At 39.1% G+C, this 27,980-nt stretch overlaps 2 protein-coding genes across 2 annotated transcripts; one reads left to right on the top strand and one right to left on the bottom strand.

The window, feature by feature from the left end:
- Positions 1-2,908: 2,908 nt before the first annotated feature.
- On the top strand, positions 2,909-3,841 carry LOC131821790 (olfactory receptor 2D3-like). Its single transcript, XM_059158116.1, has one exon. It carries the CDS (start codon positions 2,909-2,911, stop codon positions 3,839-3,841), a length of 933 nt encoding a protein of 310 aa, XP_059014099.1.
- Positions 3,842-19,694: 15,853 nt separating this feature from the next.
- On the bottom strand, positions 19,695-20,627 carry LOC131821786 (olfactory receptor 2AG1-like). Its single transcript, XM_059158100.1, has one exon. The coding sequence runs from the start codon at positions 20,625-20,627 to the stop codon at positions 19,695-19,697; it is 933 nt and encodes a 310-aa protein (XP_059014083.1).
- Positions 20,628-27,980: the final 7,353 nt, after the last annotated feature.

The following is a 27,980-nucleotide window of genomic DNA, read 5'->3' as shown; positions in this document are numbered from 1 at the left end:
CGTTTTTCAGAGTCCATAGTCTCTCATGGTTCACCTCCCCTTCCATTTTCCCCCAACTCCTTTCTCCTCTCGTCCTATCTCTCATTTTGCACCAAAAGCTAATCTGCCAGATTCTCCTTGGCCTCTTGTTGTCTCAATATTCTCTTTTCAGGAATTCCCTCCTTGTTCCATTTAGCCACTGGGTTTGGACAGTGTGAGTAGGCAGGACCAGGAGAGGACCTTGACCACCTGTCCTAGGCACACAGGCAGAATCTTCTTGTGGCCAGACATCCCTGGATGAAACAAAAGACTGTGTGAATATGCTAATTTGAATGTGCAGGTATACACAAATCCAGGTATCTTGCCCCCTCTCATATTGAACTCACCCTTCTTTGTTTGGATGTGGGTAATGGTCAGTTCATTCACTCTCTTTAGCCAGGTGATCAGTCCTGGGATCTTCTAAACCAAGATTGTCCTAATCACAGATCAGAATTCAACATCTCAACTGCCAACATAGTCCTTTCTTCTAACTTACATTTCTCCTGAGAAAGGGAATATGTTGGTGTGCTAATGGCAAATGTTTTGGTGTGGAGTGTCAGCATGCTTTGTTCACCCATTCAACTTAACTTTTTTTTTAATATTTCATTTTTAAGTAATCTCTACATCCAACATGAGGCTCAATCTCACAACCTCAAAATCAAGAGTCACATGCTCTACCAACTAAGCCAGTCAGGCATCCTTCCCAACACATAGCAGACAACCTCTGCTATGTCTCAGATGGTAGGAATAAACAGATAATAAAGATAAGTGACATATGCTTTACTGTTTTGAAGAAAAAACAGTCAGGGAGATGGAAAGAAAGAAAGAAAGAAAGAAAAAGAAAGAAAGAAAAGGAAAACAAAATAAACTTCAAATTCCTTCACAGGACCATTCTAGCCCCTCTGAATTTAACCACCCAATAAATGTCTAAAATAAGCTTTAACGTACTTACTTTATCTTAGGTTGTTTAATTTTTTTATTTAAATTCAATGTAGTTGACATACACTGTTATTAGTTTATTATTAGTTTCAAAGGTACAATTTAGTGTTTCATCAAATGCATATAACTCTTTACATCAAGTGCCCTTCTTAATGCCCATCACCCAGTTATCCCATTCCCCCTTCCCCACTTTCCCTCCAGCAACCCTCAGTTTGTTTCCTATAGTTAAGAGTCTCTTATAGTTTGTCTCCCTCTCTGGTTTCACCTTATTTTATTTTTCCCTCTCTTCCCCCTATGATCCTCCATTTTATTTCTTAAATTCAACACATATGTGAAATCATATGATAATTGTCTTCCTCTGATTGACTTATTTCACTTAGCATAATACCCTCTATTTCCAACCACGTCATTCCAAATGGTAAGATTTCATTTTTTTGATGTCTGAGCAATATTTCATTATATAGATACTGAGATATATATATCACGTGTTCTTTATCCATTCATCTGATGATGAACATCTCAGCTCGTTTCATAGTTTGGCAATTGTGGACATTGCTGCTATAAACATTGGGGTGCAAGTGTTCCTTTGAATCACTGTTTGTATCCTTTGGGTAAATACCCAATAATGCAACTTCTGAGTCTATTGCACTATTTTTAACTTTTTGACTTTTTAGGAACCTCCATACTGTTTCCCAGAGTGGCTGTACCACATTGCATTCTCACCAACAGTGTAAGAGAGTTCCCCTTTCTCTCATCCCTTGCCAACATCTGTTGTTTCCTGACTTGCTAATTTTAGCCATTCTAACAGGTGTGAGGTGGTATCTTATTGTGGTTTTGATTTGTGTTTCCCTGATGCCAATGAGCATTTTTTTCATGTGTCTGTTGGCCAAGACCACCCGAAATTATTTTAAAATATCTGTGCATGTATGCCTGATTGTTTTTGTGACTAAAGATAGCTCTGCCACAGTGGATTAGCTTTAAAACCCATAAAATGAAGGTCGATGGATTGGTCTTCTCAGAGTGGATATGGGAAATAGACAGATATAACTGGGTGAAAGTTTAGCCTTCTCTACTATGAGTTTTTGAGTAAGAAAGAAAAAGAATCGCAGGATACAGAAAGACTGAGAAAACAAAATTTTTTCTGAACCTTTGTTTCATCATCTATGTAAAGATAAAATAAGTTAAAAATAAGTGTACACAAACAATTTCTGGCACGAGGGCCCAACACATGGAAATTAGTATTATTATTGCCAAAGGACCTTGTGCAAAAAGAGATAAAGTGTGGAGGACAGATTAAGTCATGTTTAAAGGATGCTTCTGAGTGCAACAATCAATGAGGCAGCTTTTTTTTTTTTTTTTAACTGATGTTCCTCAACATCCTCTTCACACTAAAAACAGATAAAGGAAGAATTTAATTAAGGACCAGGATCACAGACTACTACATCATCCTTTAATTTACTAGTTCTTGCTCAGAGTGCTTCTTTAGGATTATTTTGCAAAAATATTCAAAAAAATCAGCTTTCTTAATGTTATCAGATAGTTTTATCAGATAGTTTGCAGCATAAAAACCTAACTAGTTTAAAGCAACGTCAATTTGTTTGCTTCCAAACCTACATAAAATGAAGGATGCACTGTGAGCAGCACTATAGTCTTATCATGACTATATGTAGTCCTGCTGAAGTTTGGTCATGTAGCATATTCAGGATTATTTCTGGCCCTCTGGAGCAACTGAAAGATTCAAAGGGAGAGCAAATCAGAAATGACTTTCATCTGTCAAAAATACTAAGTATAAAGAGAATTCTCTCTTCTGACAGGAAATCTGTTAGGAGATGGAAATCAACAGCCCAGTTCTGATGCTTATTAATACCTAAGTTACTCAGATATAATTTTTATAACTGGACAATATGTGTTTCTTTTCTTGGTGCTGACCTATAAACAGTAATAAATTTTCATGGGAGAAGAAAACCAAACCTATGTGACTGAATTTGTCTTCCTGGGCCTCTCACAAGATCCACAGACACAAGTCCTGCTCTTTTTCCTTTTTCTGATCATCTACTTGCTGACAGTACTGGGAAATCTGCTTATCATTTTGCTCATTCACATAGACTCTAGACTCCACACACCCATGTACTTTTTCCTTAGAAACTTGTCCTTTGCTGATCTCTGTTTTTCTACGACCACAGTGCCCCAGGTGCTTGTCCACTTTCTCGTAAAGAGGAAAACCATTTCTTTCGCTGGATGCTCAACACAGATATTTGTTTTACTTCTAGTTGGGTGTACAGAATGTGCATTGCTGGCGGTGATGTCCTATGACCGTTATGTGGCTGTCTGCAAGCCCCTGCACTACTCCACCATCATGACACATTGGTTATGTGTCCAACTGGCCACAGGGTCCTGGGTCAGCGGAGCGTTTGTGTCTTTGGTGGACACCACATTCACACTGTGTCTGCCCTACACAGGGAACAATATTATCAACCATTTTTTTTGTGAACCTCCTGCCCTCTTGAAGCTGGCTTCAACAAATACCTACAGCACAGAAATGGCCATCTTTGCAATGGGTGTGGTCATCCTCTTAGCTCCTGTCTGCCTGATCCTTGTCTCCTACTGGAATATTATCTCCACAGTAATCCAGATGCATTCTGGGGAGGGGAGGTTCAAGGCTTTCTCTACCTGTGGCTCCCATCTCATTGTTGTTGTCCTCTTCTATGGATCAGCAATATTTGCCTACATGAGGCCAAACTCCAAGATAATGAATGAAAGGGATAAAATGATCTCTGTGTTCTACTCAGCAGTGACACCCATGCTGAACCCCATCATTTACAGTCTGAGAAACAAGGATGTCAAAGGGGCTCTCAGAAGAGTGACTGCAAGATCATCTTTTTGAAGGTGGGAATCTTTTCTCTTTTTTTTGGCTTTCAGTAAGTCATTTTTTTTTAAATTTATTTTTTCTTTATTTTCAGCATAACAGTATTTATTATTTTTGCACCACACCCAGTGCTCCATGCAATCCGTGCCCTCTATAATACCCACCATCTGTTACCCCCACCTCCCACCCCTCGCCTCTTCATAACCCTCAGGTTGTTTTTCAGAGTCCATAGTCTCTAATGCTTCACCTCCCCTTCCAACTTCCCTCAATTGCCTTCTCCTCTCTAACTCCCCATGTTCTCCAGGCTATTTGTAATGCTCCACAAATAAGTGAAGCCATATGATAATTGACTCTCTCAACTTGACTTATTTCACTCAACATAATCTCTTCCAGTCCCGTCCATGTTGCTACAAAATGTTGGGTATTCATCCTTTCTGATGGAGGCATAATACTCCATAGTGTATATGGAGCACATCTTCCTTATTCATTCGTCCTTTGAAGGGCATCTTGGTTCTTTCCATAGTTTGGCGAACGTGGCCATTGCTGCTATAAACATTGGGGTACAGATGGCCCTTCTTTTCACGACATCTGTATCTTTGGGGTAAATACCCAGTATTGCAATGGCAGGGTCATAGGGAAGTTCTATTTTTAATTTTTTGAGGAATAGCCACACTATTCTCCAAAGAGGCTGTACCAACTTGCAAGGTGGGGATCTTTAATCATGACAGTTTTAAGGATGTAGAGAGAAGTGAGTTTTTTGTAAAACTTCCCATTTTCATCCCATTCCTCCACTTCTTTTCCTTCTCCTTTTTTCCTATGTCTCTTCTAAAATAAACTTAGTAAAGGGCCTAGTCAATGTAAGACACCTTAATAGACACAGACAAGAAGTATAGAAGGGAAGGACAGTGGGGAAAAGGGTTAGGGGATTAAGGAGTGCACTTGTGATAAGCACCGGGTGTTTGATGAATATATTCATCAAATATATTTTGAAGAGGAGCATTTCTAGAAGCTGTGTATATAGACATGAAAAGTAAGGTCTTCATGATGTTTAGTTCTAACATGGCCTTAAATTCTCAATTTAATAATTTCTGAGATGTAAAATAAAGTACATTTAAGGAATAAGAATAGTAGAATTTTTCTAAGAGTATGTGTAATATAAGAAAATAGTGAGCTACAGCACCATTTATTGAAGAGACTGTCTTTTTTCCACTGTATATTTTTTCCTGTTTTGTTGAATATTATTTGACCATAGAGTTGAGGGTCCATATCTGGGCTGTCTACTCTGTTCCACTGGTCTATGGGTCTGTTTTGATGCCATTACCATGTTGTCTTGGTGATCACAGCTTTGTAGTAAAGCTTGAAATCAGGTAACATGATGCCCCCTATTTTATTTTTGTTTTTCAACATTTCCTTAGCGATTTGGGGTCTCTTCTGATTCCATACAAATTTTTGGATTATTTGCTCCAGCCCTTTGAAGAATACCGGTGGAATTTTGATCAGAATGGCATTAAAAGTATAGATTGCTCTAGGCAGTATAGACATTTTTAAAATGTTTATTCTTCAGATCGAAGAATATGGAATGGTCTTCCATCTTTTTGTGTCTTCTTCAATTTCTTTCATGAGTGTTCTGTAGTTCCTCGAGTACAGATCCTTTACCTCTTTGGTTAGGTTTATTCCCAGATATCTTATGGTTCTTGGTGCTGTAGTAAATGGAATCAATTCTCTAATTTCCCTTTCTGTATTTTCATTGTTAGTGTATAAGAAAGCCACTGATTTCTGTACATTTACTTTGTATCCTGCCATGTTGTTGAATTGCTGTATGAGTTCTAGTAGTTTGGGAGTGGAGTCTTTTGGGTTTTCCATATAAAGAACTATGTCATCTGTGAAGAGAGAGAGTTTGACTTCTTCATTGCCAATTTGGATACTTTTTATTTCTCTTTGTTGTCTGATTGCTGTTGCTAGGACTTCTAATACTATGTTGAACAAGAGTGGTGAGAGTGGGCATCCTTGTTGTGTTCCTGATCTCAACGGGAAAGATGCAAGCTTTTTCCCATTGAGACTGATATTTGCTGTGGGTCTTTCATAGATAGATTTGATGAAGCTCAGGAATGTTCCCTCTATCCCAATACTTTGAAGCGTTTTAATCAGGAACGGATGCTGGATTTTGTCAAATGCTTTTTCTGCATCAATTGGGAGGACCTTCAATTAATGGTGCTGGGAAAACTGGGCAGCTATATGTAGAAGAATGACCATTCTCTTACACCGTACACAAAAATAAACTCAAAATGGATAAAATACCTCAATGTGAGACAGGAATCCATCAGAATCCTAGAGGAGAACATAGGCAGTAATCTCTTCGATATCAGCCACAGAAACTTCTTTCAAGATATGTCTCCAAAGGCAAAGGAAACAAAAGTGAAAATAAACTTTTGGGACTTCATCAAAATCAAAAGCTTCTGCACAGCAAAGGAAACAGTCAAGAAAACAAAGAAGCAACCCATGGAATGGGAGAAGATATTTGCAAATGGCAGTACAGACAAAAGGTTGATATCCAGTTCTATAAAGAACTCCTCAAACTCAACATGCACAAAACAGACAATCATATCAAAAAATGGACAGAAGATATGAACAGACACTTCTCCCATGAAGACATGAAAAATTACTCCACATTACTTGGCATCAGGGTAATACAAGTCAAAACCACAATGAGATACCACCTCATACCAGTCAGAATGGCTAAAATTAAGAAAACAGAAAACAACAATGTTGGTGAGGATGTGGAGAAAGGGGAACCCTCTTACACTGTTGGTGGGAATGTGAGCTGGTACAGCCACTATGGGAAGCAGTACAGAGGTTCCTCCAGAAGTTAAAAATAGAGCTACCCTACAACCCAACAATTGCAATACTAGGTATTTACCCAAAAGAAAAAAAAAACAAAAACATCGTGATCTGAAGGGGGACCCGCACCCCAATGTTTATAGTAGCAATGTCCACAATAACTCAACTATGTAGAGAGCCAAGATGTCCATTGACAGATGAATGGATAAAGAAGAGATGGTATATATGTGTGTGTGTGTATATATACACACACACATACACACACAATGGAATATTACCCAGCCAACAAAAAAGATGAAATCTTACCATTTACATGGATGTGGATGGAACTGGAGGGAATTATGCTGAGTGAAATAAGTCAATCAGAGAAAGACAATTATCATATGGTTTCACTCATATGTGGAATTTAAGAAACAAAACAGAGGATCATAGGAGAAGGATGGGAAAAATAGAATAAGATGAAATCAGAGAGGGAGAAAAACCATGAGATTCTTAACTCTAGGAAACAAACTGAGGGTTACTGGAGGGGAGGTGGGTGAGGGGATGGGGTAACTGGGTGATGGGCATTAAGGAGGGTACTTGATATTATGGGCACTTAGTAGACATTAAGTCATGCAATGGATGAATAACAACTCTACATTGAAAATTAATGTTACACTATATGTTAACTAATTGAATTTAAATAAAATAAATTTTAAAAGAGTAAAAAAAAAAAAAGAAATTAAAAATATAACTTCCCTATGACCCTGCCATTGCACTACTGGGTATTTACCCCAAAGATACAGATGTCGTGAAAAGAAAGGCCATCTGTACCCCAATATTTATAGCAGCAATGGCCATGGTCGCCAAATTGTGGAAAGAACCAAGATGCCCTTCAACAGACGAATGGATAAGCAAGATGTGGTCCATATACACTATGGAGTATTATGCCTCCATCAGAAAGGACTAATACCCAACTTTTGTAGCAACATGGACGGGACTGGAAGAGATTATGCTGAGTGAAATAAGTCAAGTAGAGAGAGTCAATTATCATATGGTTTCACTTATTTGTGAAGCATAACAAATAACATGGAGGACATTGGGAGATAGAAAGGAGAAGAGAGTTGGGGGAAATTGGAAGGGGAAGTGAACCATTAGAGACAATGGACTCTGAAAAACAACCTGAGGGTTATGAAGAGGCGAGGGGTGGGAGGTCGGGGTACCAGGTCGTGGGTATTATAGAGGGCACAGATTGCATGGAACACTGGGTGTGATGCAAAAATAATGAATACTGTTATGCTGAAAATAAATAAAAAAATAAATTAAAAAAAAAAAGAAAAGAAAATAGTGAGCTGCAAAGCCAAAGAGTGAGAAATGCTTTGAATTCAATACTGAAGAATTTGTCCCATATGTAATACTTAGAATGATGAAGATTGGGGAATTCATGGGACAGCAATAAAAATGAGGATACGTTAAAAAATGGAGGGCAGGAACACCTATTTTATGCCTTCGTAGGGCATTTATAATATAGACCATTGCTTTGTATCATGACTTGAAGCCATCCCTGGGTTGATAGTTGAAAATATTTCTCAGTATAGGATTGGGTAGGTTAGTCAATCTCAGGAATCTCCATCTGTAACAAGTCCCATGTGATTCTTCAGCACAATAAAATTATATGCTGCTTTTTAGGCAGTGGGATGGCTTTTATTTAAAAGAATTGTGTGATTATTTTGCTTAATGTCTGATTCCACCATTACCATGTAAATTCCATGGCAATAAAGACTGTAACTGATTTGTTGATCCTGCGTTATACTTGTAGAAAAAAAGTCCAGCCATTGCTATTACTCAAGAAATATAATTTTAAATGAATAAATAAAGTTTGAGTTTAGGAGAGAGATATGGGCTGGAGAAATAGATTTCGAAATTTACTTCATATAAATGCAAGTTTTGACACACCAAGGGTTTTAGCAATACTTACATCTTGCAAAAATATCCCAAGATAATTCTGAAGTGCAGTCCTGGATGAGACATGGTGTCAGAGACAGTAGGAAAGAATACGAGATGGAACCTTGGAGTTATCAATGTGTCAAGGTGGATGAAGAGTAGCAAATCAGGCCCAGAGGATCAAAAATCAGAGGAATAGAAAGAGAAGCTAAATAAATGTGTTGTCAGAAGGGGCAAGAGGAGAGGCCTACCGGGAAAGATTTCTCAAATGTCTCAGACTTGTATATTTTGATAAAAAGTTACTGAATTTGCATATAGTTGCAGACTTTTAAAAAGCATACAGAATAATTCCTGAAGAGGTGATTTTGAGTTGAAAACTGAAGAATGAAAGAGTTAATCAGGTAAACATGTGGTAGGATGTAAAAGGTAAGAAGGCATCGAATAAGAATAAGGGGGAGGACAAAGATACAGTTGTAGTGAAAAGAAGGGCCATCTGTACCCCAATGTTTATAGAAGCAATGGCCACGGTCGCCAAACTGTGGAAAGAACCAAGATGCCCTTCAACGGATGAATGGATAAGGAAGATGTGGCCCATAGACACTATGGAGTATTATGCCTCCATCAGAAAGGATGAATACCCAACATTTGTAGCAACATGGATGGGACTGGAAGAAATTGTGCTGAGTGAAATAAGTCAAGCAGAGAGAGTCAATTATCATATGGTTTCACTTATTTGTGGAGCATAGGAAATAACATGGAGGATATGGGGAGATTGAGAGGAGAAGGGAGTTGAGGGAAATTGGAAGGGGAGATGAACCATGAGAGACTATGGACTCTGAAAAACAACCTGAGAGTCTGGAAGGGGTGGGGGGTGGGAGGTTGGGGGAACAAGTTGGTGGGTATTAGAGGGGACACGGATTGCATGGAGCACTGGGTGTATTGCAAAAACAATGAATACTGTTACGCTGAAAAGAAATTTTAAAATAATAAAAATAAATGAATAAAATCCTTAAAAACACTGCTTTCCTGCACCAAAAAAAAAAAAAAAAAAAAAAAAAAAAACGAATGAGGGAAGAACAGGCTGCCAGGAGAATGTATCTAGAGTTATGTTTTAGATTAAGTTTGAAATTTCTATTAGACATGGCAAATGGACAATTAGATATATGAGCCTGTGGTTTATGGAAATAGTCAGGTCTTTGGCCATCAACAGTGTGTAGATGATATTTAAACCGATGCAAATAGATTAATTACTCAGGAAGAGCTTATTGAATGAGAAGAAAAAGAGGTCCATGTTTTTACCCAGGGGAAGTTCTAAATTCAGAAAGACAAGGGAATTCAACAGGCGAAGAGAGTTAAAGGAAGAAGGAGAAAAACCAAGTGTGTGTGGAATCTGGAAGCCAAGAGAAGAAATGGTTTCAAGAAGAATGAAATAGTCAACTGTGTCTAAGTTGCTGAAAGTTCAAAAAGGAAGATATAGAAATAACCACTTTAGGTTTGCCTGGGTGGCTCATTCAGTTAAGCTCCCCACTCTTGATTTCAGCTCAGATTGTGATCTCAGGGTCCTGGGATTGAGCCCTGTGTGTTGGGTTGTGCGCTCAGTAGGGAGTCTGCCTGAAGTTATCTCCCCCTTGCCTCTTCTCCTTTCCTTTCCCCCTCCCACTTGCACTCTCTCACTCTCTAAAATAAACAAATACATCTCTTTTTTTTTTTTAAAGGAAAGAAAAAAATGACCACTTTATTTGAAACAACAATAATGACTCTGACAAAGAACAGATCCATGGGAAGAAATCAGAGCTTGATTGGAAATGGGCTAATATGTGAACAGAAAGTCAGCAGAAGAGGAAGTGGGCATAGACACACCATTTAAGATTCTTTTTTTTTTTTCCCCTGAAGAGAAGCTTTAAAAAAAATGGATCAGTAACTGAAGGGGATATGGAGCCATGTAAAGGGTTCTTTATGTTGGGATAATCAGAGCATATTTGTATCCTTCTGGTTATCACCCAGAAGAGAAGAAGGAAATGGTTTCAGATTAATGAGATTCTGCAGGAACAAAATCTTTGGTAGATGAGTTAGACCAGGATTCAGAGTACAAGTGAAGGGGTCAGCCTTTAATAGACAGTTCTACAGGAGAAAATCTGAATGAAAGTGCATGTTCATACAGGTGGGTGGGAGGTTTGAAGAGGGGAATATAAGAGGCTACCATTTCTCACTTCCCTTGCCCTTCTTACCACATACTTCATTTTCCGTTCCAAGTGGAGCACATATGGGGTACAGTTGTCAGCTGAAACTGAAGGTGTGAAATAGTCATTTTCAGAAAGGAAATAAGACTGGGTTCAAAAGGTGCTGCAGTATACTGTATTCTGGAAGGCATGGCTGAGGATTGCAAAAAAATGCTTAAACTAAAAATTACTTTACCAGTTGAATACGCTCATGATCAAATTACCAGCGGGTTTTAAAGGTGTAGATGACAGAATCAAATATCTTCAGAAAGAGTAAAGAGCGAAAGAAGCTAACACCAAACAGAATAGCCAAGAAATGTAGCTTAATACCACATTAATGAGACATAATATATGATTTTAAAAATAGAAGAAATCAATGGAGAAGAATTATTTTAAAATATAACTAAGGTGGCAACTTTGAAAAAAAGTTAAAACTTCACCATGTAAAGATAAATTAGAAATTTTTTAAATTTATTTTTATTTATTTTCAATGTAACAGTATTCATTATTTTTGCACCACACCCACTTCTCCATGCAATCCGTGCCCTCTCTAATACCCACCACCTAGAAATTTATTCCAAAAGTTAAATCCAAATTATAAATTAGGAAGAAAATATATACATATAAATGTGTGTGTGTGTGTGTGTGTGTGTGTGTGTGTGTGTGTGTAGTTACCTAAAGAGAGAGTAGAGTAGAAATTATGCCTCCATCAGAAAGGACAAATACCCAACTTTTGTAGCAACATGGACAGGACTGGAAGAGATGATGCTGACTGAAATAAGTCAAGCAGAGAGAGTCAATTATCATATGGTTTCACTTATTTGTGGAGCATAACAAATAGCATGGAGGACATGGGGAGTTAGAATGGAGAAGGGAGTTGGGGGAAATTGGAAGGGGAGGTGAACCATGAGAGACTATGGACTCTGAAAAACAATCTGAGGGTTTTGACAGGGCGGGGGGTGGGAGGTCAGGGTACCAGGTGGTGGGTATTACAGAAGGCACGGATTGCATGGAGCACTGAATGTGGTGCAAAAATAATGAATACTGTTATGCTGAAAATAAAAAATAAATTTTAAAGAAAACAGGAAAGAAAAGATAGATAGATTTCACTACATAAATATTTTCAGCACTTTGTTTAAAAATCCTTACCATGGATTTTAGAACGGAGATATTTAAAAATAAAAATTCATGAAGTTATTAGCACAAGTATAACAAAGTATTAATGTTCCTAATCTGTAAGGAACTACAACAACTCAAAAAGAAAAATATATTTTCTTCTGTTGGGCATTCCTCCTCCTAGTCATTTTGGTGAGAGATGGCTGAACAGATGAAGCTAGATGTATCGACCATGGTGTAGTCAAGGTGCACCCTGGAACGCTTCTGAGCATCAGGATTCCCTGCCCAAATGAGACAAAAGAAAAAAAAAGAGAGAGAGAGAGAGACAGGAAAGAAAGGAAAGATGATAGAGAAGGTTCAGCCCAAATGGGCCCCAAGGTAAGATTTATGAAGTAAACAAACAAACGCAGATAAACAAAAAGACTGGTAAAAGTATATGACAAGAGAAATATATATATATATATATATGCAAACAAAGGAAGAACTTCGTCAAAAAGAACCCCAAGTGTAAGATTTATATGCTATCAGGACAAACACAAAAACACAGAAACACTGGTGGAAGAAAAAGATGGGAGAGTGGTTATAAATTCCCAGTGTGTGTGAGGAAGATTGTTTTGATTCTTCCTGGATATATCTTGGTATCTTTGTTAAAGGACTCAACTTTCCTAAGATAAAGGGGGATTAAAAATTGGTTTATCTATAGGGGTAGTATTGACTGGGGAAAGGGGATTACTTTGAAGTTTAACTCTATATGAATATTAGAAAATAAAAATAAAAAGGAATAAACTAGACTAAACTAAACTAAAATTTAAAAAAAAGAAATTCAAAAAATAGAAATGCAAAAGAAAAACATAGGTGTATGTATCAAAAAGTTCAGATTAGAAGGTTATTATGGAATTTGATGTACTGGGCAGCTCGCTGTGATGGTAAATAGGTTAAAAAAATCTATATATAAATACAAATGAACCAGAATAGTGGGAATGAGTAAAAAAAAAAAAAAAAAAAAATTCCTATGAAGTAGTGGTTGTAGTCCTTTATTTTTTCTCTCTCTCTTTTTTTTTTTCTTTCTTGGTTTATTTTCTGGGGGAGGGGCCTGCCACGTAGGTTTCCAGTCAATGATGTTCCCTGACTTAAGTCCTCCCGCCCCCCTCCAGGGGGTGGGCTCTGAGGAAACTGGTTTTTTTCAGGCTTTTGATCTCAGGCGGTTTTTATGTTTGTTCACTTCTTTTTCTCTCTCACCTTGACCACTTTTGATGGTTTTTGTAGTTTTAGAGGAAAACAAACCGCACCCTGACCTCCCTCTCAGAGAGAAGTCTCAGTCTGGCTGCAGAGCCTATGTAAATTCCCTCCTGGCCACTGGCAGAGCAGGTTCCAAGTCACCATCCCTGGGGATGCAGGATCTTTTGTTTGTACCCAAAGTCAAGGCAGTGGTGGCTGTCTGGGCAGCTCCAGACCCCCAGAGAGGTTCCAAGCAGCAATCGCACACTGAGATTTGAATACCCAACTTTTGTAGCAATATGGACGGGACTGGAAGAGATTATGCTGAGTGAAATAAGTCAAGCAGAGAGAGTCCCTTATCATATGGTTTCACTTATTTGTGGAGCATATGCAAATAGCCTGGAGGACATGGGGAGTTAGGAGAAGGGAGTTGGGGTAAATTGGAAGGGGAGGTGAATCATGAGAGACTATGGACTCTGAAAAACAATCTGAGGGGTTTGAAGGGGCGGGGGATGGGAGGTTGGGGTCCAGGTGGTGGGTATTATAGAGGGCACGGATTGCATGGAGCACTGGGTGTGGTGAAAAAACAATGAGTACTGTTTTCTGGAAATACATTAATTAATTTAATTTAAAAAAAGAATCAGTCATATACCCAATGGCCAGCATTGCTAATTTTATTTTATTTTATTTTTTAAATTAATTTATTTATTTTCAGAAAAAACAGGATTCGTTATTTTTTCACCACACCCAGTGCTCCATGCAATCTGTGCCCTCTCCAATACCCACCACCTGGATCCCCCAACCTCCCACCCCCAGCCACTTCTAACCTCTCAGATTGTTTTTCAGAGTCCATAGTCTCTCATAGTTCACCTCCCCTTCCAATTTCCCTCAACTCCCTTCTCCTCTCTGTCTCCCCTTGTCCTCCATGTTATTTCTTGTGCCCCACAAATAAGTGAAACCGTATGATAATTGACTCTCTCTGCCTGACTTATTTCACTCAGCATCTCTTCCAGTCTGCACCTGTGTGCATACTGGTACAGAGAGGTTTAGAAACGTGGTCAAAGAAATAAATCAATCAGAAAAAGACAATTATCATATGATCTCCCTGATATAAGGAATTGGGGAGCAAAGTAGGGAGTAGGAAAGGAAACAATGAAACAAGATGGGATCAGGAGGGAGACAAATTATAAAGAGCTCTAAATCTCACAAAACAAACTGAGGATTGCTGGGGGGAGGAGGGTAGGGAGAGGGTGCTCGGGTTATGGACTTTGGGGAGGGTATGTGCTATGATGAGTGTTGTGAAATGTGTAAGCCTGATGATTCACAGACCTGTACCCCTGGGGCTAATAATATAAAATAAAAAAGGTAAAAATGAAACATGCTGAAAGTTATATAAGTAAGTGGGGATGTTGGATTTAAACCTTGGAACTCTGGCAAGTGACCCCAGACTCTCTTTGTCACTGCCCTACATAGCTGTCATATAATGTAGGGGGGAAATTCACTATGTATTAATAAGTGAAAAAAAGCTCTATTTTACGTGCATATATCAATTCAATAAAATGCATGCCTACCATCTGAATTAGCAAAGAAATCAAACTCTCACTCTTTGAAGATGATATAATTCTATATGTGGAAAACCCTAAAGGCTCCACTCCAAAACTGCTAGAACTCATGCAGGAATTCAAAATTGTCAGGATATAAAATCAATGCACAGAAATCAGTTGCATTTCTATACACCAACAACAAGACAGAAGAAAGAGAAATTAAGGAGTTGATCCCATTTACAATTGCACCCAAATCATAAGATACCTGAAATAAATCTAACCAAAGGAGGAAAGAATCTGTACTCAGAAAACTATAGATTATTCATGAACAAAATTGAGGAAGACACAAAGAAATGGGAAAGCATTCCATTTTCATGGACCAGAAGAACAAATATCATGAAAACATCTATGCTACCTAGAGCAATCTACACATTTAATGCAATCCCCATTAAAATACCATCAATTTTCTCAACAAAACAGAAAAAATAATCCTAAAATTTATATGGAACCAGAAAAGACCATGAAGAGCCAGGAGAATGTCAAAAAAGAAAGCCAAAGTTGGTGACATCACAATTCCAGACTTCAAGCTCTATTATGAAGCTGTCATCATCAAGACAGTATGGTACGGGTACAGAAACAGACACATAGATCAGTGGAACAGAATAGAGAGCCCAGAAATAAACCCTCAACTCTATGTTCAGCTAACCTTTGACAAAGCAGGAAAGAATGTCCAATGGAAAAAAGACAGCATCTTCAACAAATGGTGTTGCAAAATTGGACAGCCACATGCAGAAGAATGAAACTGGACCATTTCCTTATAGCACACACAAAAATAAACACAAAATGGATGAAAGACCTCAATGTGACACAGGAATCCATTAAAATCCTTGAGGAGAACACAGGCAGCAACTTCTTTTATCTCAGCCACAGCAACTTCTTCCCAGAAACATCACCAAAGGCAAATGAACTAGTGGGACTTCATCAAGATCAAAAGCTTTTGCACAGCAAAGGAAACAGCCAATGAAAACAAAGACAATAAACATAACGGGAGAAGATATTTGCAAGTGACATATCAGATAAAGGGCTAGTGTCTAAAATCTATAAAGAACTAATCAAACTCAAAACCCAAAGGCCAATTAATCCAATCAAGAAATGGGTAGAAGACATGAACAGACATTTCTTCAAAGTATACATCAAGATGGCCAACAGACACATGGAAAGTGCTCCACATCACTCGGCATCAGAGAAATACAAATCAAAACCTAGTGAGGAACATCGCCAAATGCAAGGGAAGCAAGGGCAAAAATGAACTATTGGGATTTCATCAAGATCAAAAGCTTTTGCACAGCAAAGGAGACAGTTAGCAAAACCAAAAGACAACTGACAGAATGGGAGAAGATATTTGCAAATGACCTATCAGATAAAGAACTAGTATCCAAAATCTGTAAAGAGCTTAGCAAACTCAACACCCAAAGAACAAATAATCCAATCACGAAATGGGCAGAGGACATGAACAGACATTTCTGCAAAAAAGCCATCCAGATGGCCAACAGACACATGAAAAAATGCTCCACATCACTTGGCATCAGGGAAATACAAATCAAAACCACAATGAGATCCCACCTCACACCAGTCAGAATGGCTAGAATTAACAAATTAGGAAATGACAGATGCTGGTGAGGATGTGGAGAAAGGGGACCCCTCCTACACTGTTGGTGGGAATGCAAGCTGGTGCAACCACTCTGGAAAACAGCATGGAGGTTCCTCAAAAAGTTGAAAACAGAGCTACCCTATGTCCCAGCAATTGCACTACTGGGTATTTTCCCTAAAGATACAAACATAGTGATCTGAAGGGGCACGTGCACCCAAATGTTTATAACCCCAATGTCCACAATAGCCAAACTATGGAAAGAACCAAGATCTCCATCAACAGATGAATGGATCAAGAAGATGTGGTATATATACACAATGGAATACTATGCAGCCATCAAAAGAAATGAAATCTTGCCATTTGCAACAACATGGATGGAACTAGAGCGTATCATGCTTAGCGAAATAAGTCAATCAGAGAAAGACAACTATCATATGATCTCCCTGATATGAGGAAGTGGAGATGCAACATGGGTTTGGGGGTAGAAGAAGAATAAATGAAACAAGATGGGATTGGGAGGGATACAAACCATAAGAAACTCTTAATCTCATAAAATACACTGAGGGTTGCTGGGGGAGGGGGGTCAGGAGAGGGTGGTGGGGTCATGGACATTTGGAGGGTATGTGCTATGGTGAGTGCTGTGAAGTGTGTAAGCCTGGCGATTCATTCACAGACCTATACCCTGGAGCTAAAAATACATTATATGTTTATATAAAAATTAATTTTAAAAAACCTGTGAGATACCACCTCAGACCAGTCAGAATGGCTAAAATTTACAAGTCAGGAAATGACAGGTGTTGTCAAGGATCAAAGAAAGGGGAACCCTCCTACACTGTTGGCGAGAATGCAAGCTGGTGCAGTCACTCTAGAAAACATTATGCAGGTTCCTCAAAATAGTTGAAAATGGCGATACCCTATGACACAGCAATGGACACTGTGTGTTTACCATATGACACTGGGTATTTACCATAAAGATTCAAATGTAGGGATCTGAAGGGGCATTTGCACCAGAATATTTATAGCTGCAATTTCCAAAATAGCTAAACTATGGAAAGAGCCTAGATGTGCATCAACAGATGAACGGATAAAGAAGATGTGGTATATACAACGGAATATTATGCAGCCATCAAACAAAATAAATCTTGCCATTTGCAACGTGGTGGATGGAACTAGAGGGTATTGTGCTAAGTGAAATAAGTCAATCAGAGAGAGACAATTATCATTTATGATCTCACTGATTTGAGGAATTTGAGAAACAAGACAGAGGATCATAGGGGAATGGAGGAAAAAATGAAACAAAAGGAAAGCAGAGAGGGAGACAAACCATAAGAAACTTTTATCTCAGGAAACAAATGGAGGGTTGCTGGAGGAGAGGGGGGTGAGAGGGTAGGGTGGCTGGGTGATGGACATTGGGGAGGGTATGTGCTATGGTGAATGCTGTGACTTGTGTAAGACTGATGAATCACAGACCTGTACCCTGGAACAAAGAATATATGTTAATTTAAAAAAAAAAAAAAAGACAAACAATAACACCTGTCAGAAAATCCAGGTGTTTTCTGTGAAGGCTGCTTGGAAAAAGGAGAGAACATGACAGAAATGCATATAAACTATTAGTAGTTAATTAGACTGCCTACATGATCATTTAACAGGGTCAGTTGGTCTAAAATTAGTGCAAATCTCAAGGTCTGCTCCCCTGACATGGGGCTTGCTTAGGCTTCCCATTTGAAACTTTCTTTTCTTTGGTTCATATGTTGGTCTAGTATGGACTCCCCAGTCAGAGGTCTGTCAGTCCAAAACTTGTAAAAGCACCTGGGCTCATTTAACTCAGTAGCTACATGTGAAAACAGACAGAAAATTTTAAGTAGACTGTGAATAATTTTTCTTATAAATAACCAGATGGAAAAAGATTTAAAAGAGCATTTCATAATGAAATATCTCCTTAAACACATCAGAATGGCTAGGATCAGAAAGACAAGAAATAAGTATTGGTGCCGATGTGGAGAAAAAGAAAATTTTGTGCAATGTTGGTGGGAATGAAAATTGGTACAGCCACTGTACTGTGGAAACAGTAAGGAGATTACTCAAAAAATTGAAACAGAAATAATATATGATTCAGTAGTTCCACTAATGGTTATTTCCCAAAGAAAATGAAAACACTAATTCATAAAGATATAAATGTACCTGTGTTTATTTCTGCATTATTTACAATAGCCAATATAATAAAAGCAACCCAAGTGCCTCTTGAATGTGGTATATATATATATATATATATATATATATATATATATTTATCAGCCATAAAAGGAGATGAAATCTTGCCATTTATGGCAATATGGATGAAACTTGAGGATATAATGCTAAGTGAAATAAGTCAGAGAAAGACAAATACCATATGATTTCACCTATATGTGGAATTTTAAAACAAAATACAAGAATAAAGAAACAACAAAAAAAAACCATAGGAGTGCCTGGGTGACTCAGTGGGTTAAAGCCTCTGCCTTTGGCTCAGGTCAAGATTCCAGGGTCCTGGGATAGAGCCCCACATTGGGCTCTCTGCTCAGCAGGGAGCCTGGTTCCTCCTCTCTCTGCCTGCCTCTCTGCCTATTTGTGATCTCTGTCTGTCAAATAAATAAATAAATCTTAAAAAAAAAAAAAAAAACATAAATACAGAGAACAAACTGGTGGTTGCCAGAGCATTGGGGGGAGGGGGAGTTGAAGGGTGGTGAAAATGGTTGAAGAGCAGTGAGAGATGCAGGCTTCAGTTATAGAAAAAATAAGTCACCAGGATAAAAGGTACAGTGGGGATAAAGGGCATGTACTCCATAGCACTGTAATAGTGTTGTACAATAACAGATGGTAGCTACATTTTGTGGTGACTGTCCCATAAAATACAGACCTAGTCAAATCACTATGCTGCATACCTGAAACTAATGTAAAACTCTTTGTCAACTGCACTTCAAAAAATAAAATAAAATGGTAAAAATACAGACACATTAATTCATTTGACAAGTCAAATTACATTCTTTCATTTTACTATTAGAAGATACCCTTTGGGGGCACCTGGGTGGCTCAGTGGGTTAAGCCGCTGCCTTCGGCTCAAGTCATGATCTCGGGGTCCTGGGATCAAGTCCCACATTGGGCTCTCTGCTCGGCAGGGAGCCTGCTTCCTTCTCTCTCTCTCTCTGCCTGCCTCTCTGCCTGGTTGTGATCTTTCTCTGTCAAATAAATAAATAAAATCTTTAAAAAAAAAAAAAAGATACCCTTTGCATTATGGTGCTTTTGCCATGGGCATTAGCAGAAATCTTTGAAGAGAAATGAACTCTGAGGGACAGCGAGAAGCTCTCTCTAGATGTTGGAATGTGTCACAGCATGTATTTTCCCAGGACTCTTTTCAAGGCTCCCATAACTTCCTTATTCCTCAGGCTGTAGATAAGGGGGTTCAGGGCTGGAGTGACAACTGTGTAGAAAAGAGAGATGATGTTGTCTTGCTTAGGGCTATGGAGTGAACTGGGAAGGACATACATAAATGTGGCAGCTCCATAGAACATCCCAACCACCATCAGGTGGGAAGAGCAGGTGACTAGGGCTTTCTGCTTCCCCTCACTTGAAGGCACCCGAAATACAGTACACAGGATTAGTGCATAAGAGGAAATAATAGTAAAAAGAGGGGGCATCAGGAAGGTTACAGCCAACACATACACAAACAGTTCGTATCTAGAGGTATCTGCACAGGCCAACTTCAGCAAAGGTGGGATCTCACAGAGCAGGTGCCTGATCTTCCGGGACATGCAGAAGGGATAGTGCATGGTATACACAGTATAAACAAAGGCACTTATGGATGCCAGTACCCAGGCTGTGGCCACCATGAACCAGCAGACCTTTGGCCTCATGAAGACCATGTAGTTCAGAGGATGACAAATGGCCACATATCTGTCATAGGCCATGAAGGCCAGTAGCAGATCCTCTGCACCACCCAACATCAATGCCAGAAACATCTGAAGGGCACAGCCCACAAAGGAGATGGTGTTTTCATTGAGCAGAAAATCCATGACAGCCTTGGGAGTGACAACAGATGTAAAGAGGAGATCCATGAGTGAGAGCTGCCTGAGCAGGAAGTACATGGGCACGTGGAGCCGGGAATCCACTGTAATGACCAAGAGCAGCAGGCCATTGCTGGTCAGGGCCAACATGTACAGGACTGTGATTGTGGCACAGAGCAATTCAGGAGACCCACTGTCATTCAGAATCCCCATCAATATAAAGCCACTTCCCAAGGTGGAGTTCCAGTGCTCCATTCTGTGTTGTTTCTTTAGTTTCCTAGAATCAAATACATTCTCAGTGAATTTTTGCTAAGGTGGTCCCTAGTTTGTAACATCACAGGCTCCTGATTATGGCCAACATTAATCCAATGAGGCAATGTCTTTCCTACTGGAAATGGACTTTACCTGTTAACCTCTCAGTTTCTGACACTTTTAATTCTTCCTTAATGAAATATCCATCTGAATGGAGAGCAAACATCACAGTAGCCAAATATTAATACATTACTACACAAAAATGTTATTCAGGACGTCAAACGTTGACATGTATCTTTCCACAATGATTAAATCATTTCTCTAGAAATCAATATCCTAGAATCCAAGGCCTTGGTTATTTTTGTACCTATGTTTTAAGTAAACTGTTTGTCTAATAATTTAAATACCTACTTAGTGTCCTAACAAACTGTTCTGAATATAAAGTTCTAAAGCCAGTACAGAAGTGTGATTTCAACAAAACACTTCCCCTGCATTTTTCATATAACTTATCCAAGTTTGTTTGTAGCATTCAAGGCTATAGATATAAGTCTCATAGGAAGAGCTAAAATAGATCCACCTTAGTCACTTCCCTGGACCAGCTCCATACTCTCCATGAGTTTGAGGGGGAAGGGATTCCATACTCTCTGAGACCAGGGGATGGAGTGTTGGACATGGTATTACCTTTATGAGCTAAACCTTTAAGATCAATTACAACATAGGTGTTTCTTTACTGGTTATGCAAACATGGGAGCCTGGGAGAACTCAAATCTGATAACTAATGAGGCCCTGCCCAGGAAGATCAGAGTGTTTTGTGTTTAGGAAAAAGGATGAAAGCTGCTCTTAACAAAAGAGTGTGTTGCATGTTGTAATCAGGCTCAATAATTCTCTGTCCTCTATTACACCTGACTGAGATTCCCAATCTCCTTCCTGCAGGGCCAGAGTGTCTACATTGGATTGAATGGCCACAGGATAGACAGGATGAATTCCTGTTCTGGAAAGCATTAGAGCATATGACATGTATATCATTGGCTCTTAGATGGTCTTTTGATTTGGAGGGATTTATTACCAGATAGGTACAAAAATCCCATATCAGAGGCCAGCAAAGCCTGGGCTGTATCGACAGGTACTGATACTTCCACCAGGAAGTGGTCATTCAGACCTGGGATGTGGCACAGACTCTGTCTTCATTTTCATGGATTTTTCATGTTTAGGAAACCAGGAATAGAGGTAGGTCATTAGGATGGGGTACAGAGCCCAAAGCACTAGAGAGTCTGGAAAACAGTATAGCTTAAGCTCTTAGGGTCTGCTTTGGGCTCCGTTTCAAAACTCAATATATCTAGAGTCTGCACACTTCCCTGAAAGAGAGATAAAGTCTTTACCTCAGATAGTGGGAAGACTAGCTGCCCAGCCTCGCAATCTGCCTCAGGGATTGTTTGAGAGTCAAGGATTTTCCTGTGGAAATGCAGAAAGAGTAAGCTTTTCTAAGAGTGTCCAGGTGGTTCAAATTTTGCCAAGTTGGGTTAAGAGTTTGAGGAGTCTGACCAACATAGATGTCAGGGCCACTTCTTCTGGTCCTTCTATTCCTCCACAGGTCTGCTACAGAGATGTAATAGAGACAGAGGGCTAATAGTCTTGGGTAGTTTCTGTGAAGCTCTTACTTCAGAGATGGATTTCCTGTTCTCACACCTATGGAGAATTTAGCAGGTGCTGCTTCTATCACCCAGGTCTCCAGGTCAAGAACCTATCCAGCATCCAGCTCTGGAGAAGGTGTGAGACTGAGTTCTTGGGTCCAGATGCTCAAACTGTCATTTACTCTTGTTAAGTTCTGGGAGCAAAGAGGAAAGCAGCAGGAATCTGGGAGAAGTACATATTGGAAGAGCTGACCAAGGGAGGCCCTGCCATGCCTAGCCTCACTCTCCCTGGGGAGAACAGTGAACCAGGGCCCTGTCCTTAGGGAGGCTGTTCTGGCTCCATATCCCATGACTCCACCCTCTCTGCTTTATTCCATGCCTACCATTCCCAGGGACTTCTCATCTCAGCTGAAAGGGCCTCCCCCTGGAAATGATGGTCCACAAAACAGGATGTTAATGAGTCCTGTTGGGTATGATTCCTGGCCTGGCATCTCTGGTCTCTCAATAAATGAGCACAGATGCTCCAGAGTTCTACCCTATCCTCAGGAGGCACTAATGGCCCATTTCTAAATTGCTGACTAGGAAACAAGGGTCCGTTTCATGGTGAAGACTCTGCCCCAGATCTTAAGGTGAGTTTTGTGGCAGCTGTAGGACACTCTCAGAGTGTATTCGGTGGAGGAGTTGGCCTTGTAGTTATTACCCAGATTCTAAATCCTCAGGTTCATTCCCTGTCCTGCTTGTTCTGCCATTTACATTTTTTTCTTGCATTATAAGCTCTCCTTCCAACTTCATTCAGCTTGCAAATATGATAAATATTTCCCTATCCAAACAAACAAATAATAATTTGTTTTTTCTTTCCTTTGTGGACTGTATCTCAAAATCCCCACCACTTTTGCCATAAACTTTTTCAAAAAGCATTTATAATAAGTGGGTCTTCTGGGTTTTCCATATAAAGAATCATGTCATCTGCAAAGAGAGAGGGTTTGACTTCTTCGTTGCTAGGACTTCTTTTTTTTTTTTTTTTTAATGTGTTTTTCAAGGAGTTGTTGGTTTTTTTTTTTTTACAGCTATCAATTTATTTATTTTCAGAAAAACAGTATTATTTTTTAACCGCATCCTGTGCTCCATGCAATCCGTGCCCTCTATAATACCCATCACCTGGTATCCCGACCTCCCACCCCCCGCCCCTTCAAAACTCTCAGATTGTTTTTCAGAGTCCATAATCTCTCATGGTTCACCTCCCCCTCCAATTTCCCCCAACTCCCTTTTCCTCTCTATCTCCCTATGTCTTTCATGCTATTTATTATGCTCCACAAATAAGTGAAACCATATGATAATTGACTCTCTCTGCTTGACATATTTCACTCAGCATAATCTCTTCCAGTCCTGTCCATGCTGCTACAAAAGTCGGGTATTCATCCTTTCTGATGGAGGCATAATACTCCATAGTGTATATGGACCACATCTTGCTTATCCATTCATCCGTTGAAGGGCATCTTGGTTCTTTCCATAGTTTGGCGACCGTGGCCATTGCTGCTATAAACATTGGGGTACAGATGGCCGTTCGTTTCACAACATATGTATCCTTGGGGTAAATACCCAGGAGTGCAATTGCAGGGTCATAGGGAAGCTCTATTTTTAATTTCTTGAGGAACCTCCACACTGTTCTCCAAAGAGGCTGCACCAACTTGCATTCCAACCAACAGTGGAAGAGGGTTCCCCTTTCTCCACATCCTCTCCAACACATATTGTTTCCTGTTTTGTTAATTTTGGCCATTCTAACTGGTGTAAGGTGATATCTCAATGTGGTTTTAATTTGAATCTCCCTGAGGGCTAGTGATGATGAACATTTTTTTCATGTGTCTGATAGCCATTTGTATGTCTTGATTGGAGAAGTGTCTGTTCATATCTTCCTCCCATTTTTTGATATGTTTGCCTGTTTTCTGTGTGTTCAGTTTGAGGAGTTCATTATAGATCCTGGATATCAACCTTTTGTCTATACTGTCATTTGCAAATATCTTCTCCCATTCCGTGGGTTGCTTCTTTGTTTTGTTTACTGTTTCCTTTGCTGTGCAGAAGCTTTTGATCGTGATGGAGTCCCAAAAGTTCATCTTTGCTTTTATATCCTTTGCCTTTGGAGACATATCTTGAAAGAATTTGCTGTGCTGATATCGAAGAGATTACTGCCTGTGTTCTCCTTTAGGATTCTGATGGATTCCTGTCTCACGTTGAGGTCTTTATCCATTTTGAGTTTATCTTTGTGTATGGTGTAAGAGAATGGTGGAATTTCATTCTTCTACATATAGCTACCCAGTTTTCCCAGCACCATTTATTGAAGAGACTGTCTTTTTTCCACTGTATATTTTTTCCTGTGTTGTCGAAGATTAATTGACCATAGAGTTGAGGGTCCATATCTGGGCTCTCTACTCTGTTCCACTGGTCTATGTGTCTGTTTTTATGCCAGTACCATGCTTTCCTGGTGATCACAGCTTTGTAGTAAAGCTTGAAATCAGGTAACGTGATGCCCCCAGTTTTATTTTTGTTTTTCAACATTTCCTTAGTGATTCAGGGTCTCTTCTGATTCCATACAATTTTTTGGATTATTTGCTCCAGCTCTTTGGAAAATACTAGTAGAATTTTGATCAGTAAGACTTTAAAAGTATAGATTGCTCTAGGTAGGAAAGACATTTTAACAATGTTTATTCTTCCGAACCAAGAGCATGGAATAGTCTTCCATCTTTTTGTGTCTTCTTCAATTTATTTCATGAGTGTTCTGTAGTTCCTCGAGTACAGATCCTTTACCTCTTTGGTTAGGTTTATTCCCAGGTATTTTATCGTTCTTGGTGCTAAAGTAAATGGAATTGATTCTCTAATTTCCTTTTCTGTATTTTCATTGCTAGTGTATAAGAAAGCCACTGATATCTGTACATTGACTTTGTATCCTGCCACGTTGCTGAATTGCTGTGTGAGTTCTAGTAGTTTGGGGGTGGAGTCTTTTGGGTTTTCCATATAAAGAATCATGTCATCTGTGAAGAGAGAGTTTGACTTCTTCATTGCCAATGTGAATACCTTTTATTTCTCTTTGTTGTCTGATTGCTGTTGCTAGGACTTTTAATACTATGTTGAACAAGAGTGATGAGAGTGGGCATCCTTGTTGTGTTCCTGATCTCAACAGGAAGGATGCAAGCTTTTTCCCATTGAGGATGATATTTACTGTGGGTCATTCATAGATAGATTTGTTGAAGTTCAGGAATGTTCCCGCTATCCCTATACGTTGAAGCGTTTTAATCAGGAACGGATGCTGGTTTTTGTCAAATGCTTTTTCTGCATCAATTGAGAGGACCATGTGGTTCTTCGCTCTTCTCTTATTAATTTGTTCTATTACACTGATTGATTTGTGAATGTTGAACCTTTCTTGTAGCCCAGGGATGAATGCCACCTGGTAATGGTGGATAATCTTTTTAATGTGCTGTTGGATCCTGTTGGCTAGGATCTTGTTGAGAATCTTAGCATCCATATTCATCAGTGATATTGGTCTGAAATTCTCCTTTTTGGTAGGGTCTTTGCCTGGTTTGGGGATCAGGGTAACGCTGGCTTCATAGAAAGAGTCTGGAAGTTTTCCTTCTGCTTCAATTTTTTGAAACAGCTTCTGGAGAATAGGTGTTATTTCTTTTTTGAAGGTTTGGTAGATTTCCCCAGGGAATCCGTCAGGTCCTGGGCTCTTGTTTTTTTGGGAGGTTTTTGATCACTGCTTCATTCTCTTTATTAGATATTGGTCTGTTCAGGTTGTCGATTTCTTCCTGGTTAAGTTTTGGGAGTTTATAGTTTTCCAGGAATGCATCCATTTCATCTAGGTTACTAAGCTTATTGGCATGTAATTGTTGATAATACCTTCTGATGATTGTTTCTACTTCCTTCGTGTTTGTTGTGAACCCTCCCTTTTCATTCATAATTATATGTATTTCAGCTTTCTCTCTTTCCTTTTGGATTAGTGTCGCCAAGGGTTTATCGATCTTATTGATTCTTTCCGAAAACCAGCTTCTAGTTTCATTGATACATTCTACCTTATCTCTTGTTTCTACCTCATCAATCTCAGCTCTAATCTTAATGATTTCCCTTCTTATGTGTGGAGTTGGTTTGATTTGTTGTTGATTCTCCAGTTCTTTAAGGTGTAGAGACAGCTTCTGTGTTCTGGATTTTATGGAAAACCCAAAAGACTCCACCCCCAAACTACTAGAACTCATACAGCAATTCAACAACATGGCAGGATACAAAATATATGTACAGAAATCAGTGGCTTTCTTATACACTAACAATGAAAATACAGAAAAGGAAATTAGAGAATCGATTCCACTTACTACAGCACCAAGTACCATGAGATACCTGGGAATAAACCTAACCAAAGAGGTAAAGGATCTGTACTCGAGGAACTACAGAACACTCATGAAATAAATTGAAGAAGACACAAAAAGATGGAAGACCATTCCATGCTCTTGGATCGAAAGAATAAACATTATTAAAATGTCTATACTGCATAGAGCAATCTATACTTTTAATGCCATTCTGATCAAAATTCCACCGGTATTCTTCAAAGAGCTGTAGCAAATAATCCAAAAATTTGTATGGGATCAGAAGAAACCCCGAATCGCTAAGGAAATGTTTAAAAACAAAAATAAAACGGGGAGCATTATGTTACCTGATTTCAAGCTTTACTACAAAGCTGTGATCACCAAGACAGCATGGTACTGGCATTAAAACAGACACATAGACCAGTGGAACAGAGTAGAGAGCCCAGATATGGACCCTCACCTCTATGGTCAAATAAGCTTCTAGTTTCATTGATATATTCTACTGTATCTCTGGTTTCTACCTCATCTATCTCAGCCCTAATCTTGATTATTTCCCTTCTTATGTGTGGAGTTGGTTTGATTTGTTGTTGAATCTCCAGTTCTTTAATGTGTAGAGACAGCTGCTGTGTTCTGGATTTTTCAATTTTTTTGAGGGAGGCTTGGATTTGCCCCTTAGGACTGCCTTTGCTGTACCCCATAGGTTTTGGATCGAAGTGTCTTCATTGTCGTTGGTTTCCATGAATGTTTCAGTTCTTCCTTGATCTCCTGGTTGATCCAAGCATTCTTAAGCAAGGTGGTCTTTAGCTTCCAGGTGTTTGAGTTCCTTCCGAACTTTTCCTTGTGATTGAGCTCCAGTTTCAAAGCATTGTGATCTGAGAATATGCAGGGAATAATCTCAGTCTTTTGGTATTGGTTGAGTCCTGATTTGTGACCTAGTATGTGGTCTTTTTTGGAGAAAGTTCCATGTGCACTTAAGAAGAATGAGTATTCTGTTGTTTTAGGGTGGAATGTTCTGTATATATCTATGAGGTCCATGTGGTCCAATGTGTCATTCAATGCTCTTCTTTATTGGTTTTCTGCTTCGATGATCTATTTCTGAGAGAGGCATGTTAAGATCTCCAACGATTAGTGTATTCATATCAATGTGACTCTTTATCTTGATTAACAGTTTTCTTATGTAATTGGCTGCTCCCATATTGGGGGCATAGATATTTACAATTGTTAGATCATCTTGTGGATAGTCCCTTTAAGAATGATGTAGTGTCCTTCTGTATCTCTGACTACAGTCTTTAGTTTAAAATCTAATTTGTCTGATAAGAGAATCGCTACCCCAGCCTTTTTTTGAGGCCCATTGGCATGAAAGATGTTTCTCCATC

The sequence above is a fragment of the Mustela lutreola genome, chromosome 1, assembly GCF_030435805.1.
Source record: "Mustela lutreola isolate mMusLut2 chromosome 1, mMusLut2.pri, whole genome shotgun sequence".
NCBI lineage: Eukaryota > Metazoa > Chordata > Mammalia > Carnivora > Mustelidae > Mustela > Mustela lutreola.
This window is presented reverse-complemented; position numbering and strand designations above follow the sequence as displayed.

Excerpts from the sequence above, each read along its gene's own strand:
- LOC131821786 (XM_059158100.1), bottom strand. The coding sequence starts at position 20,627 with ATGGAGCACTGGAACTCCACCTTGGGAAGTGGCTTTATATTGATGGGG.
- LOC131821790 (XM_059158116.1), top strand. The coding sequence starts at position 2,909 with ATGGGAGAAGAAAACCAAACCTATGTGACTGAATTTGTCTTCCTGGGC.